At 43.3% G+C, this 15831-nt stretch overlaps 1 protein-coding gene across 2 annotated transcripts in view; it reads right to left on the reverse strand.

Moving 5' to 3' along the window:
• Positions 1-15831, reverse strand: part of LOC136640152 (cullin-associated NEDD8-dissociated protein 1-like) — a 30644-nt gene that overhangs the window by 13118 nt on the left and 1695 nt on the right. The window contains exons 2-8 of one of the 2 annotated variants that reach the window (XM_066615037.1): positions 14842-15030; positions 8678-8821; positions 7162-7316; positions 5143-5266; positions 3525-3781; positions 2431-2536; positions 1224-1372 (exon numbers count right to left, since the gene is read on the reverse strand). In XM_066615037.1, the coding sequence (XP_066471134.1) occupies positions 1224-1372; positions 2431-2536; positions 3525-3781; positions 5143-5266; positions 7162-7316; positions 8678-8821; positions 14842-14909 (1003 nt within the window). In that variant the 5' untranslated portion in view covers positions 14910-15030. Of the gene's footprint in view, positions 1-1223; positions 1373-2430; positions 2537-3524; positions 3782-5142; positions 5267-7161; positions 7317-8677; positions 8822-14841; positions 15121-15831 lie in introns of those variants that run through there. The other variant, XM_066615036.1, reaches the window with a different exon arrangement.

The following is a 15831-nucleotide window of genomic DNA, read 5'->3' on the forward strand; positions in this document are numbered from 1 at the left end:
CTCTATACATTAGTTACAGATCCATTTAACCCCTCTTAGAGATGCTCCCCTTCTCATGCTCTACTGGCTATGAGAGAGGTGAAAAGCGGTGTGCCCCAAGGATCTGTCCTGGGACCGGTGCTTTTCAACCTCTTCATAAATGACCTGGAGACAGGGTTGAGCAGTGAGGTGGCTAAGTTTGCAGATGACACCAAACTTTTCCAAGTGGTGAAGACCAGAAGTGATTGTGAGGAGCTCCAGAAGGATCTCTCCAGACTGGCAGAATGGGCAGCAAAATGGCAGATGCGCTTCAATGTCAGTAAGTGTAAAGTCATGCACATTGGGGCAAAAAATCAAAACTTTAGATATAGGCTGATGGGTTCTGAGCTGTCTGTGACAGATCAGGAGAGAGATCTTGGGGTGGTGGTGGACAGGTCGATGAAAGTGTCGACCCAAAGTGCGGCAGCAGTGAAGAAGGCCAATTCTATGCTTGGGATCATTAGGAAGGGTATTGAGAACAAAACGGCTAGTATTATAATGCCGTTGTACAAATCTATGGTAAGGCCACACCTGGAGTATTGTGTCCAGTTCTGGTCGCCACATCTCAAAAAAGACATAGTGGAAATGGAAAAGGTGCAAAAGAGAGCGACTAAGATGATTACGGGGCTGGGGCACCTTCCTTATGAGGAAAGGCTACGGCGTTTGGGCCTCTTCAGCCTAGCAAAGAGACGCCTGAGGGGGGACATGATTGAGACATACAAAATTATGCAGGGGATGGACAGAGTGGATAGGGAGATGCTCTTTACACTCTCACATAATACCAGAACCAGGGGACATGCACTAAAATTGAGTGTTGGGCGGGTTAGGACAGACAAAAGAAAATATTTCTTTACTCAGCGTGTGGTCGGTCTGTGGAACTCCTTGCCACAGGATGTGGTGATGGCGTCTAGCCTAGATGCCTTTAAAAGGGGATTGGACAAGTTTCTGGAGGAAAAATCCATTATGGGGTACAAGCCATGATGTGTATGCGCAACCTCCTGATTTTAGAAATGGGTTACGTCAGAATGCCAGATGCAAGGGAGGGCACCAGGATGAGGTCTCTTGTTATCTGGTGTGCTCCCTGGGGCATTTGGTGGGCCGCTGTGAGATACAGGAAGCTGGACTAGATGGGCCTATGGCCTGATCCAGTGGGGCTGTTCTTATGTTCTTATGAAAAAAATCTTCACAATATAAGCACACTGCACCTTGTTCCTCATCCTCTCCATTTTCAGTTTCCATCATCTCTTCATCCTCATCATCCTCGTTGTCATAGTTGTAGTTTGGGTCATAAGTGATATACTTGAGGCACAATCCTGTCACGCTAGGAAGGTGAGGCCCAATTTCTTTGGGGCACCTTTGGAAACAGCAAAAAGAACCTCAGATCAATATAGAATAAAATACCTAATTTCATAAACACCATTTTCCAAACAGTCAGAAAATCGTACCTGGCAACGCCAAGACTTGGCTCACCTTACCCCAGAGTTTCACAGCCTACAGTATTCTTTGATACTTTCTAACACATTCTTTGTGATCCAGGGAAAGATTACAAAGATGGGATCTGACATGCAACACAAGAAGATTCCTTCACCTCCAGCATCTCTAAAGCATTTTAATGAAGGTCCCATATGAATGAGCACAAAGGAATATGCATGCAAGCAGGTACTTCTACTGAAGTAAAAGTGAAGACCTTGGTTTCCATGAAACTAAAATGTGGGTCAGATTGTATATACTGCATGACTGTAATATTGAAGCCATATGACAGGAAAGGCTGCACCTGCCATTTTTCTCCTTGCTTAAAAGCACAGGATCTCTTGCCACATTGAGTCCGGGAATCCTGCCCTTCTTGCATTCACATTCATCTCCTTCATTCTATTTACCTTTGTCTATCATTAAAAAAAAAAAGAAACAAAAAATTAGAAGCACCTCTTAAAAACAAAATGTTTGATCAAAAAAAGCTGAAAAATAAAAGTTCTCAATATCTAAATTGCATCAAGGATTCCAGTTGCAGAGTTTAGCTCCCATCATTTAAAACTGGGATTTTTAATTGCAAAATTCCAGAGCCACTGAATAGTACTCCGTTGTCAGGTCCCAATTTAGTGGTATGCCCACCTCTAGCAGATATGGTCATGTCCCCACAAAAGCCATTACCTGTTACATTTTTATCATGCTATTCCTCAAAAGAGCTCCAGCTGTGTGAAACAGGTTGGCTGGGCACCCAGAGAACATCACTGAAGACACCAATCCTAGCCATCATCAAATATTGCTAATTAAAACAAACTAGAGCAGATTTTTGCCGCAAATATGTGCAGCAGCTAGTAGAAGGATACCCCCCCCCCCGCCCAAAAAAATTATACTTCTGAGAACTGAATCTTGCCTATTCCAGAAAACTAAACCATGATAAAGAACACAAACCTTCGCACAAAAGATTCAAAGGCCTGGAAACAGTACTCCCTCAGCTCATCATCCTCAACATTGCAGTACTGAACTATTAATGGGATCATCTTCTCCAGATAGTCTCCTGGAAGACAGCAACAGAACAAGCCATCACAGAAAATATTTTCCAGGCTCTAGTGAGTGATTTGGGAGCAGTTGACAATAAAACTAAGTCCAGGTGGACTTGATACTAAAAATATGTGCAGAATGGCTTGAATTTTAGTTCCTACCACTGTCCCTCTGATTATTTTTAGTTTGTCAAAAGCCTTCATCACTTCTGTTCTTTGCTTGTGGCAGATAACAGAAAGAAATATGCTACATATATAGAAGGTTTACTTACCAGACATTTTATCTTATGCCACAGAGTGAGGTTCAATTACCTGTGAGCTCCTACAGCCCCACTGATAACTTACATAAGCAATAAAAATTGCCTTTGACTGCTGCTTATGAACTAATGAGCAAAAAAGATGTTACAGCAGCAAAATAAAGACCTGGATTACAAAGATGCAGCCTCTGGATCCAAATGGAGTTCAGAGGAAGGGTTAAGTAAACATCACTTTTTAAAAAATGATTCAGTGGAAATTTCAAAACTGGGGACAAGACAATGGCATGAAATGACATAATTTCAGCTACAATTACATGTTCAAAACAGATGTAGCGAATGTCCTTCTGATGGGAACTGAAGACTTCCACTTTAACACAATTTCTCCTTCTAATTGTGCTTTTAGTAGGTCTCTCCCCTTTGAATTTGGTTTTTGCTACAGCCCCTTTGTACACTATGATTTAATTTTTAACTGTATTCATTTTATAGGCTTTTATTGTGTTTTAATTGTTGAAAGCCACCTTGAGCATCTTGTTTTTAAGGGCGCAATCCTACCCTGCTCTGGAACAAGCAACGCAGCTCAGCCAGAGGCAAAGGGAAACTTTTCCCCTTACCCTTGGATAATGCACCCTTGCCCCAATGGGTCTCCTTGGACTTGCGCCACCTCTTCAGGTGGTGCAAGTCTAAGGAGAGTGCAGTGGCTTGAAGCTGCTCCAATCTCCAAAACAGAAGTTCAGATCACAAAACTTACCTATGCGATGCCCAGCCTGCCTACTGATGCCAGCTATACATTGGATATATGTCCTTGTGGTTGAAGTGGAGCAGTTCCTCTTCAGTTCTGCCAACAGGTGCTCCATAAGCTCTGCAAAGATGTTCCCATTGCAAGTCAAGACGAGGTGACCAAGAGCAATTATAGCCCTTTTGCGCACAGCCAGCCTGGGACTCGTGAGCTGGGGAAGGAGGCAGTTCAAGATGGAGGAATGGAAGGAGTACAGAGTTCCCCCTAACCTGCAGCCATAGGCAAGAGACACGAGACACTTACACAACAGAAATGCTCTCTGAGTGGAGATATTATGCTGCTCACTACAGTTTTAAGGTAGTGCATTAATCTTAGTAGGCTTAACATTCAAGCAATTCCCTCCACCTTTCTACATTAAAAACACAATTTACATCTTTTCTACCATAGCAGTTCTTAAGACCAAGTTTATTCAAACCAAGTTATGAATGTTTCCTGACCTCTTGTGTTTCTTTAAATGCATTAGGGCGCAATCCTAACCCATTTTCCTGCACTGACATAAGGGCGATGCAACTTTGAGGTAAGGGAACAAACATTGCCATACTTTGAAGAGGCCTCCGTGACTGCCCCCCAACTGCAGAATCCAGCACACGTCCCATTGGCACAGCTATGCCAGTACTGGAAAACTGGTTAGGATTGCACCCTTATTCACCTTTGGTGCTGCAGAATAATGCACCTTGTACAGCATGACATTCACCAAAATGGAAAAAAAATGTTATGTTCAAATGATTCTCATAACATCAGGTTCCTGGGACTAGTTCATTTATTGCTCCTTCCCCAATGTATTACAAAGGTTCAAGTTGGGTAAAATATATATCATTCGTTTCAATCCCATACCTAACTATAGGCCAAAAGGCAGTGTCAATGACCAAGGATACCTAGTAAACGTTGTAGTTGAGCTGGAGTTTGAACCAGAGTTTCAGCACATCCAGTGCCAGTGGCATCTCTACGGGAGTGCAGGCTGCACCGGGTGACGTGCAAGGGGGAGGGGGCGACACCACTACTGGCCAAAAATTTTTAAATCTCGGTATTTTCAGATAATGCCATCATGTTATATATCACTCAATGTGTAATGTCATGCAGAATGCAATGCAACAAAACGTGTTGAAATATCCCTATTCTATCAAAAGTTATAGCCAAAAACCGGCGGCGCAATGGTGCATCACCACAGCCACCACCCAGGGTGTTGCTCCACCCACTGAATGGAAGTTCATCATGGGGCTGACGTGCTGGCCTCCTGCACCGGGTGACAAACCCTAGTGATGCCACTAGTCACAACTTAGAATTACCAGTGTCTTTTTAAAAGGAACAATGGCGTGGCGCTTTAACCAAATTATTTCAACATAAATTTTTGTGGGCTGCAGTTCACTCCATCAGATGCAACCTGATGGACCGCAAGCCATGAAAGCTTACACTGAAATAAGTTGGTTAGTCTTTGTAATGTGCAACAAAGCTTTTTGTTGCAATAAATAGACTAACATCAGGAACCCGTTAAATGAGTTCCTCAAGCTTCTGTTTGGTAAACTGCGGGTGGAAAATGCTGTGCAGCTGCTTGAAGGAACCATTTTTGTACCTGCTCAAAATATCTGACAAGATGTCAAGAGCTTCAAGCTGCACAGACACATCCTCTTGCTTTCCAACAGCTCCAGTCAGTTGGGCAGTGATTTTTTTGCACACATTGGCAGTCATGGTAGAACCTGTGGGGGGAAAGCCAGATTTAAGGTTCAGCCAAAGATTTTCCTTCCAACGTTTCTCAGACAGAACAAGCAAGTCTGTCTGGCAATTGTGCCACTGCAGATTATTCACAGCAGCACACACAACACAATTCCTAACCAAAATCAATGCTGATCACAAGTTAAGAACATAAGAAGTTCAAGAGAGAATGTTCCCTGACAGTCCAGTATTGGGTGCTCAGTCATCTGCTTTCCTATAGTGTCAAGATAGCATCAAAAATACCTCGGCCCAATATTTTTGCAAGAATAACAAAAAGTGATATCCACGGGATATACCCAAAATATAGAGTATGCACTTCAGGTATGACAAAATTGGTACCAATTCCAGAAGCATAAGTAAGCTGGGACTGAGTCACATGTAATCTTCCATTTTTTTCTTCTCATACAAGTGGGCCAGTAGAAATTAATGCTGTCCAGTGCAGCTACAGAAATGTCCACAGGAGCATTTGGGAAAGGACACACTGTACAGTGGTTATAGCAGATCTCAGACACATCTGCGACAGCAACAACATGTGTTTTCAGCTCACACTTACAGTGTTCTCATAAGCCAGTCAGCCATGTGAAACACAAACATTTGTAGAGAGAAACACACAAACCTGGAAAAATTATTTTTTTGTGACACAAGCTTTGCAGAGAATAATTTACATTATCTGAAATTGTTTTAGTGGACATCCCAGCAAATCAACTTTCTAATCCCATCTCTGTAAAAAATGGATTCAACAAGAACCTCAGGCAAGGACAAGCGGTGTGCCCCAAGGATCTGTCCTGGGCCTGGTGCTTTTCAACCTCTTCATAAATGACCTGGAGACAGGGTTCAGCAGTGAGGTGGCAAAGTTTGCAGACAACACCAAACTTTTCCGAGTGGTGAAGACCAGAAGTGATTGTGAGGAGCTCCAGAAGGATCTCTCCAAACTGGCAGAATGGGCAGCAAAATGGCAGATGCGCTTCAATGTCAGTAAGTGTAAAGTCATGCACATTGGGGCAAAAAATCAAAACTTCACGTATAGGCTAATGGGTTCTGAGCTGTCTGTGACAGATCAGGAGAGAGATCTTGGGGTGGTGGTGGACAAGTCGATGAAAGCGTCGTCCCAATGTGCGGCGGCAGTAAAGAAGGCGAATTCTATGCTTGGGATCATTAAAAAAGGTATTGAGAACAAAATGGCTAATATTATAATGCCGTTGTACAAATCTATGGTAAGGCCACACCTGGAGTATTGTGTCCAGTTCTGGTCGCCACATCTCAAAAAGGATATAGTGGAAATGGAAAAGGAGCTAAAATGAGCAACTAAGATGATTGCTGGGCTGGGGCACCTTCCTTATGAGGAATGGCTACAGCGTTTGGGCCTCTTCAGCCTAGAAAAGAGACGCCTGAGGGGGGACATGATTGAGACATACAAAATTATGCAGGGGATGGACAGAGTGGATAGAGAGATGCTCTTTACACTCTCACATAACACCAGAACCAGGGGACATCCACTAAAATTGAGTGTTGGGAGAGTTAGGACAGACAAAACAAAATATTTATTTATTATTATTATTATTTATTATTATTAACAGTATTTATATACCGCTTTTCAACTAAAAGTTCACAAAGCGGTTTACAGAGAAAAATCAAATAACTAAATGGTTCCCTGTCCCAAAAGGGCTCACAATCTAAAAAGATGCAAATGAATACCAGCAGACAGCCACTAGAAAAGACAGTGCTGGGGTGAAAATTGCACTGGATACGGTGCAGGCCTGTTGACCTGCCTGTTCCAGCACAAGTTAGGACTGAGGTGTTCATGTATTACTCCTTCTTGGAAAGTGGGTAAAAAGGGAATAACTTTCCTCATTATGTCAATGAGAAGATGCCTTTTTACCTGTAGATGGGGGAGGCAATTCAGAAATGACTGTCTTCAGCCCAATACTGGAGATGTCCCGAAGCTGTTCTTTATCCGATAACATGTTTGTGCAGAGTGTATCCACAATTGTTTCTACTTGATATTCTTTCACTTTGCTTACCAAAGGGCCCAAACTGCAAGAAACAAAAAATCCAGCATTAAAAAAAAAAGATCTCACACAGGCCTTAAGAGCAATAGATGTTTACAAAGACTTCCCCTTCTAACTGCCTTTCCTCTTTGTCCTCCCTCCTATGCAGTTCACACTTGGGAGAAAGGAGGAAAGCAGGGAAGCGTCAGCAGTGGAGTCTGTCCCCATATATTCTTCTCCTTTGATACTACAAGTGGATCCCTCCTGCCTTTCTGTACAAACGACAAAAGCCTATCTGGGTAGCCTGCATATGTAGACATGCGTACAAATGGTGTGCATGATCACCCAAGAGGGCCTCTGATTGGCCCAGAAGGCAAAGTCACAAACCACAACTAAATCTACATTGCATGAAATAGGGGTGTCAAACGCAGGGCCCATGAGCTGAATGTGGCCCCTAGAAGCAATTTATCTGGCCGCCATTATAACTGGGCTCTTCCAGCATGATAATTGTGCTCATTTTCTCTTTTGTCATTTGCAACTAATGAGTTCCAATGCAAGAACAAAGTGCTTATTTCTGGCCATCATCTGCTTAATGATGTCACTTCTGGCCCTCAGCAGGCACCATGAATGCTAACTTCAGCCCTGTTCATGAGTTTGACACTCCTGAAATAGAAAATATTTAAAAGAAAGAAACAAAGAAGCCAGAAGTTGGGGCAAACATGAAGTCTCCTTGGGATCCCTTAACAGCATCACTAGGGTTTGTGCCACCCAGTGCAGGAGGCCAGTGCATCACTCCTAAGATGGACCTCCTCTTATGAAGTAGGTGGGGCAATGCCCTGGGTGGTGGACATGGTGATGCACCATTGCCCTGCCCCACTGGTTTTTTGGCTATAACTTTTGATATAATAGAGATATTTCAACGCATTTTGTTTCATAAGAACATAAGAACAGCCCCACTGGATCAGGCCATAGGCCCATCTAGTCCAGCTTCCTGTATCTCACAGCGGCCCACCAAATGCCCCAGGGAGCACACCAGATAACAAGAGACCTGCATCCTGGTGCCCTCCCTTGCATCTGGCATTCTGACATAGCCCATTTCTAAAATCAGGAGGTTGCACATACACATCATGGCTTGTAACCCATAATGGATTTTTCCTCCAGAAACTTGTCCAATCCCCTTTTAAAGGCGTCCAGGCCAGGTTTCATTGCATTCTGCATGAAATTATGCATCGAATAAAATATAACACGATGGTATTATTCAAAAGTACAAAGATTTAAAAGATTTTGGCCAGTAGTGGTGTTACCCTGTCCCATGTGCATCCCACCCACCCCCAGTGACACCATTGCTTAACAGTCCCATGAAAGATCATAAGCACCATTAGAACTGGTGCAGAGGTGTCACCTTACCATTTGACAGCCAGGTTTTGCACCTCCCCATTTTTGTCTTCAAGCAATTTCAGCAGCATTTTCACCACTTTTTTCTCACTGTCTTCATCTAGCTTTATGGAATCTTTCTGTAGTTCCATCATCAAGTCATTGGTAGCCATAAACCTGAAAGAAAGAATATCAACCATGTGCTGGCTAATTAGGGGACATGGGGCCAATATAGAAGGGTTGATGGCAACATGGAAGATGAGCGACCATAGAACCAGAATACTGTACAAATATGAACAAATTTTACCAACAATAACTAGTTCAAAACCTACCAATCAGTTACAAGACGAAACAAACCTTGTACTTCAAGAAATACAGAGAGAGAGAGAGAGAGAGGCAGTAAACAGAATTCAGTGTATTTTGGCAGGGATGACTGAGTTTTTTAATGCTTAATTTAAGCATTGATAAAAAGTCACTCAATCTTCCCTACAAAAAAAAAAACTGAATCTTGTCAGTAAGGGCAGTTTGGCAGTGGAACAGATTGCAGAGGGAGGTGATGGATTTTCCCCTCACTGGAGGTCTTCACGTAGAGACTCAATAGGTACCTGCTGCAGATGCTCTCTAGGAAGATTTCTTGCTACAGGCAGGGGGCTGGGCTAGATGACTTTGTGGGTCCCTTCCAACTCTAGGATTTTATGAATCCTGCATACACCTGCTTGAACCAGCCAAACATATTTGCAGCTGTGCTAAAGTGGCAGCTGAAGGTCAGTGATCTGTGCAGGTAGTACATTGTAAAGTGATACCAACACAGTTCATTAAGTTTTGTCCTTGTGATCGCAGTTGCCAGTGCTGATGTCAAAGATCCTGGCTGGAGAAGGACCAAGCTTAATATTAGATTTGGATACTTCCATACTCTTCATATGCACATCAAGCAGCATGAACACTACTTCATTCAGTATGATGCGATTCCACACTGTAGAAGTATGTGGGGGATGACTGCATGAAGGAACTGATACAGTCAACCCTGCCCATGTGGCTGCAATATGGAAATGCACATTCTTGCAGCATGGGTTCACACTACGCTGAAGTTGCTCCCATGCTGTCAGTTATGTAGATAGGGCTCTACTGTGATATAACAGGATGTGCTGGGGAGAGCAGTTATGGAATTACGACAGCTCCATGGACTGTAATGACTCTTTCAGTCCTACTATGCTCAATAATGCTTACTCCCAGGTAAGTGTTTCGTACAGGATTACAGCCTTGGTCTGTCATTTTCCAAATCCACATTTTCCAGTCACTGAAACTCTTCTGACTAAGGAGACACCCACCAACCCCAGCTCCAGCAGCGCACAAGTAGGAAGACCAGGATGTCTATTCATTGTTATCCAAAAAGCTGCTTGACACTTTGCTCAGCAGCCCGGAGAATGCCCGTATTTGATACGGTAAACACAGGTGCATGTGAACACATGCATAAGGCAGGGACACTTGTCAGGGATTCATAATTGCAAGGGACTCTTCATCAAGTGTTCACTGCATGTTTACAGAGGTGTGTGTCTCCTTCATGCTCTAAATGTTCATTTAGCAGCTGGCATGCCCAGGCTGTTGCACAAAAGTAGCTCTTTGAGACTTCATTAGCCTGAATAGTTATATTTATCCTCCTATCCACTTTCAGAAGCTGGGCTTACAACAAGAGAATGTTAAGTATTTTTTCTTCATTAATCGAACACTAATGGCGCTAGCATAGGCAAAGACTCTATGCCTTGCATCAAGCAAGTGTTAGAGAATACAATAGTAAGCAGAAACAAATTTGTCCACACTCTTATTTCTCAAGATCATTTCCTGGCAGTAGCATAACTATAGGGGGTGCAAAGCACTAAGTTTTGCAGGGAGGCTCACTGCTGCGTGCAAGTGGCCCCTCCCCTTCAAAGCCATTCCAGGAGCAAAATGGAGACGTATGCTTTGCACCCCCTCTAGCTACACCACTGTTCACTGGTTCAGCATTTTCTGGTTCACCATGTGCAGTTCCCATTGTTGTATCCTTCTTAGCTCCATGTTATACACCTAAGTAACCGTTTTTAATGCATTCTTTATCTTTGTTTGATATAATTAGCATAGGCTTTGGCCAGTTGTGGCAGCAACAGCTGTTAATTCTTGGCAAGCTCAGATCCTAAGGACATTAAAGCTGCCCATCAGCAATTAACTTTAGCCTTGAGAGCTGGGACAGGATTTTGTACACAGCTGGGGAAAAACACATTACCAAAAGTGTCTGAAAACAGTGTTACATTATTTATTTTTCTCAGAACTAAGCCCACTGTGTTCATTAAGACCTGCGCTGTACTCACTGAATACAAATACCTGTACACATTACTTGCAAAAGCACCACATTGTACATAGGGGGTTGGGCCAGGCTCACCAAACTGAAGATCTGCATAGGTTGAACTGCACATATGAACTGCATAAGGGTCAGCACATTATATACAAGGCAGGTGAACAGGTTAAGAAGTGTCCTTAAGGTAAGCATCACCTGATGCAAAAACTCACTGCGTCATCCCCACAATGGACCTCCTCCCGTACCAGACCATGCAGAATAAATTACAATATCATACGTACAGCCTAAATGCTGTAGGGGTTGGTGTAACCCCCAATAATTAACTTTAAATATAATATTTTATATATTTAAATAAATAACAGTACAGGTCACCCAACAAATCAGTAACCATCAAAAAAAACAGTGGCCAACTTGATGACATTCACACAACTGAGTAAGAGTTCTAGCTCTAGTATTAGATCTAATATTCTAGTACTGTATGCAAGAATTATTCTTATTCTAGTAAGAGTTCTGGTATTAGCTCTGATACATGGAAAGGAGAACTGACTCATACTAACACCTTATTGATTCCCTGCTGTGTCATAACACCTCATTGGCTCTCGGAATACACAGTCTCATTGGTCAGTTTTGAGTTAAAGAAATTCACAGTTTGTTACATAAGGCAATTGTGTCTTCCTTTTCTGGTTATTCTTTTGAAGGAATACAGGTATTTCAGTGTGGTTTATTTCATTACATTCTGCAAGAAATTACCTGTCAAATGATTTATAACATGATGGTATTATTCAAAAAATACCAAGATTTTCATAATATGGGCCAGTGAACAGGTCCCCACCATGCCAGGGACCAGCAACTGGCTGCTTAGAGGGCTCAACCTAGCTTCTGAATTGCCAGTACCTGGTCTATGCCATGCTAATCCACCCTGTCCAGCATCTCTTCCTGTTGCCTTCCCTTTCTTTTCTCCTTCATGCATATAGACTCATTTGGGAAAGGAGGCAGGAGAAACAGAAGGGAACATATTATTGAAACTTATTGCTACTGCATTATTTGGAAGTGATACAGAATGGGTGGGATTGGTGGCGCAGCTGGAGGGGGCAGAGCACTCAGGCTGGCAGCGAGGCGGGCAAGCGGCCCCTCCCTTCGGAGTCATTCCCGGCGGGGGGAGCAAAATGGAGCCGTACGGGAACCCTCCCCCTGCCAGGAATGGCTCTGAAGGGTGGGGCCGCTTGCCTGCCTCGCTGCCAGCCTGAGTGCTCCGCCCCCCTCCAGCTACGCCACTGGGTGGGATGATTACCCAATGAGTGCCACATATTTAGCTCTCTTCTCCCTGCTTGATGCTGCAGTGATATGAAAGGGAGGAGTGAGAGGAGAGAAAAGAGGACACATACTTTCCACACATACTACATCGGGAGAGTAGGTGTAAAGGGAAGGGGGTGCAATAAACATGTAGCATAAGGCCAGCTAGGCCCATATAGACCAGTAGGCCCATATGTAGACCAGTAGGTGAACATACTTAGGCCCACTGCAGCAAGATAAGCTCTCTAGCTGATTTTCCAGTTGCCAGTCACAGACAGCTTTGTGCTCTGTGTTAGCTGCAAGCCTCCTCAACAAACTACTTTCAAATGTTAAGTGTATAAGTTACCATCAGTCTATCTGGTTTGGCAGTTTCTGAAAGTCTAGCTGACAGTAAGTCACATCTTGGTCCACACTCCCTCTCTGCTTGTTTCTGCAGTAATTCCATATCTAACCATTTTGGCCAATCCTAACATAGGCCTACCAATCCTCACTGCTGTGCCAATGTCCTTGGCCTGCTTGTAATGCTACCGGCATATTTTGCCAGAGCAGCAGTCATTACTCATCCTGACTGCGTAGTTACTAATACCCTATAAGATTATTTCTCTTTAAGTGACATCCTAGACACACTTACCTAGAAGTAAGTTCCATTAAAATAATGAACATAAAATTTGCATCCAAGTAAGTGTGTTCTAAGATTTAACCCTGATCTTAAACTTTGTTTGGATTATCACATTGGATTTTAATATAAATGTTTAAATACAAACTATCTGCTTTGAAGACTGTTCAAAAAGAGTTGCCCATAAAATCAGAATTTCAGGAGTTCCAATTCTGGCTATGATTAGAAATGACTAGGGGTAAAACTATATTGTATAATATGAAAAATGAAACACTTATATTTACTGGTCTTTTACAATACCCACTATGTAGGATTGTCAACTCTGACTGAAGCTATCCCTGGAGAAGTCCCTTGCCCCCAACATGATGTAATGTTGGCAATTTCTGGAGGGATACTATGTTAAAATTTCTAGGATTGCTTTCAGTAGTCATTTGGAGAGTGATACTGATTCTGGGAGACTCCTGGCCCATCCTGGAGAGTTGACAGCCCTTTTGCCATTCCAGCAGCATTCACAGTGCCTATAATGACCTTATACTACCGGGAGGCATTACAGTAAAACACTATACATCAACAAGGTGTATATCTGTAGGACATCACCACGTTAAAATGTAAATAGCCCTAACACAGTTGCCAATCATACAGTCTTATTCTGCTCTGATAGTTCAGTATAAATCCTATTGGTGTCAGAAGGTGATGATGCATGGTAGTAGCATGGGACTGTTGATGTATTTAAAACATGATCTCTTATAATTTTTCAAACACAAATCCTATATTTGATGTCCCTCAAATACTCAATACTCAAATACTCAAGTACTCAAATGGGTTATGTCAGAATGCCAGATGCAAGGGAGGGCACCAGGCTGAGGTCTCTTGTTATCTGGTGTGCTCCCTGGGGCATTTGGGGGGCCGCTGTGAGATACAGGAAGCTGGACTAGATGGGCCTATGGCCTGATCCAGTGGGGCTGTTCTTATGTTCTTAAATAATGAATACTTGAGTTTGTAACAGTCCAATTCACAAACAAGATAAACCAAAGTCACCGTGAACATAAAAACATAAGAACTTGGCTTAAAGCCAATTTAGACCATGCATTCTACTGAAATGGAAAGGATTCCTTCCAGGTACCATCATGTCAGGTTCACTCTATCAGATACAGTGAATCTAAGGATCCAATTGTTTTGTTGATTGAGCTTTGGTGGCTGAATTCTCTCTAGTTCATTTAGTCCTAGTCAGCCTTTCACATATACAGCTTATGACACCAGCCTACAGCTCATTTTTACTTGCAATTTCTATGGCTTATGTTTCAATACTTCTTTAGTTCAGTTATAATTCCATTCCAGTTTGGCAAAATGCATGCAAGCCCATATCTAGTGACCACAACTCCCCAGCTTTGCAATTCACCAGGAGGCTAGAGAACACAATTCCCCCCTCCCTCTTAAACAACACAGTGAAGGAAGCCAATCATCTCCCAGAGGGGAACAGCTGATTAGGAAGATTTTTTTTCCTTCTGACTGCAGCTGTCTTGTAATGCACCTCTGCCTCAGTCTTGGAGAAGGGACTCAAAAGGTTATTATAACATGAGCAGCTGAGGGACACAAGAGAAATCATGGGGCAGAGTATTCCTTTCCCCACCCTGGAAGCTTGTAGTACGTTTCATATCTGCCTTCATAGCCCTGTCTGTGAGAAAACCAGCATAGGGGGAGGGGAATATTGTATTGAGTATCGCTAGCTATCCATTAACAGTCGGCCTCTTTATAAGGGCTGCCTTTTCTAGCTGCACTTATTGAAAAAAACATCTTCCCCTCCTCCACAGCCTCCCATCTTTAAATGGTTTGCAACTACCCACATGTGTGCAATTCATGGAGGGATTTATGGGGGAGGAATACCCTCCATGTCCTCAAAACATATCTTTGGGATGCCCACACAAACACACCCACCCCCTATGGAAGCTTGGATCCTACCTAAAATCTTTGTCGGTGGATGTCATCTTCTCCAGGAGATTGGAGATGTGATAGGATATGTTAGTCATCTTGGACAGCTGGCCTTGGAAGGTGATTTCTGTTCTCTACACAGCCTGCTTTTGAAAAAGCATTAAGACAGAGTTGAAGTTTCTTGCTGCTCTAAGCCGGGGGGTTCTGCCTGCTGGGGATCTGCATGGAGAATATGGCGACAGGAGGGACACAGTGAGACTGGGGTAGTGTTTTTCCTTTCCCTCCCCCACCCCCCTTCCCCTGGTTAGAAGTCGCTGGAAAAGCTGAGCCCCTGCACTGTTATCATAGGATATATATAGCCTAGAGTCAGAGCTACAGCTGAGCCAAGGATGCCACCTAGTGATAGACATCTGCAACTTCTCACGTTCCAAGCAAGGGAAATCTAGGCAGCAACTATATACTCACCCCATCCCAGAGGCAGGCTACTCCTGCTATTGCTGCAGTACAACTGCAGGTGTTTGCTAACAACTGCAATTAAGTGACAATCTTACAGCTACCGTAGCGGTTCTACTAATACCTGGGCAATTCTGTACCTAAATTAAGCCAGAGTCCCAGCAATGCTGGGCTGACATCAGTGGAACACAATTTGGATGCTATACTGGTTCAGCACAAGCCGGGAGAAGAAAAGATAAGCCGAAACAACAAAGATAACAAAAAACTCCACCAGACACTCTTCCAGCATCCATGGCAACCCCATCACAACCTGTCTGATGTTTCTCAAATCTCTTGTCAACCATAGGGATGAGGCTGTTGGGATGCTTCTCTGTATTAGAGGAGAGAATCCAGAGCTCACTTCATGGTGAACTCCACCACCTTCAACACAGAGACCTATGCAAGGGTGGACCATGGCCCTGAGTGGTAGGGCTGTGGCCAAGGTGGTGAGCTGCTGGAAGATGGTAAAGACCACCTTCCACCATAGTAGGGTCTTGATACAGACACCCCAGTAGCTACTCCCCCCCC

The sequence above is a fragment of the Tiliqua scincoides genome, chromosome 2, assembly GCF_035046505.1.
Source record: "Tiliqua scincoides isolate rTilSci1 chromosome 2, rTilSci1.hap2, whole genome shotgun sequence".
Classification (NCBI taxonomy): Eukaryota; Metazoa; Chordata; class Lepidosauria; order Squamata; family Scincidae; genus Tiliqua; species Tiliqua scincoides.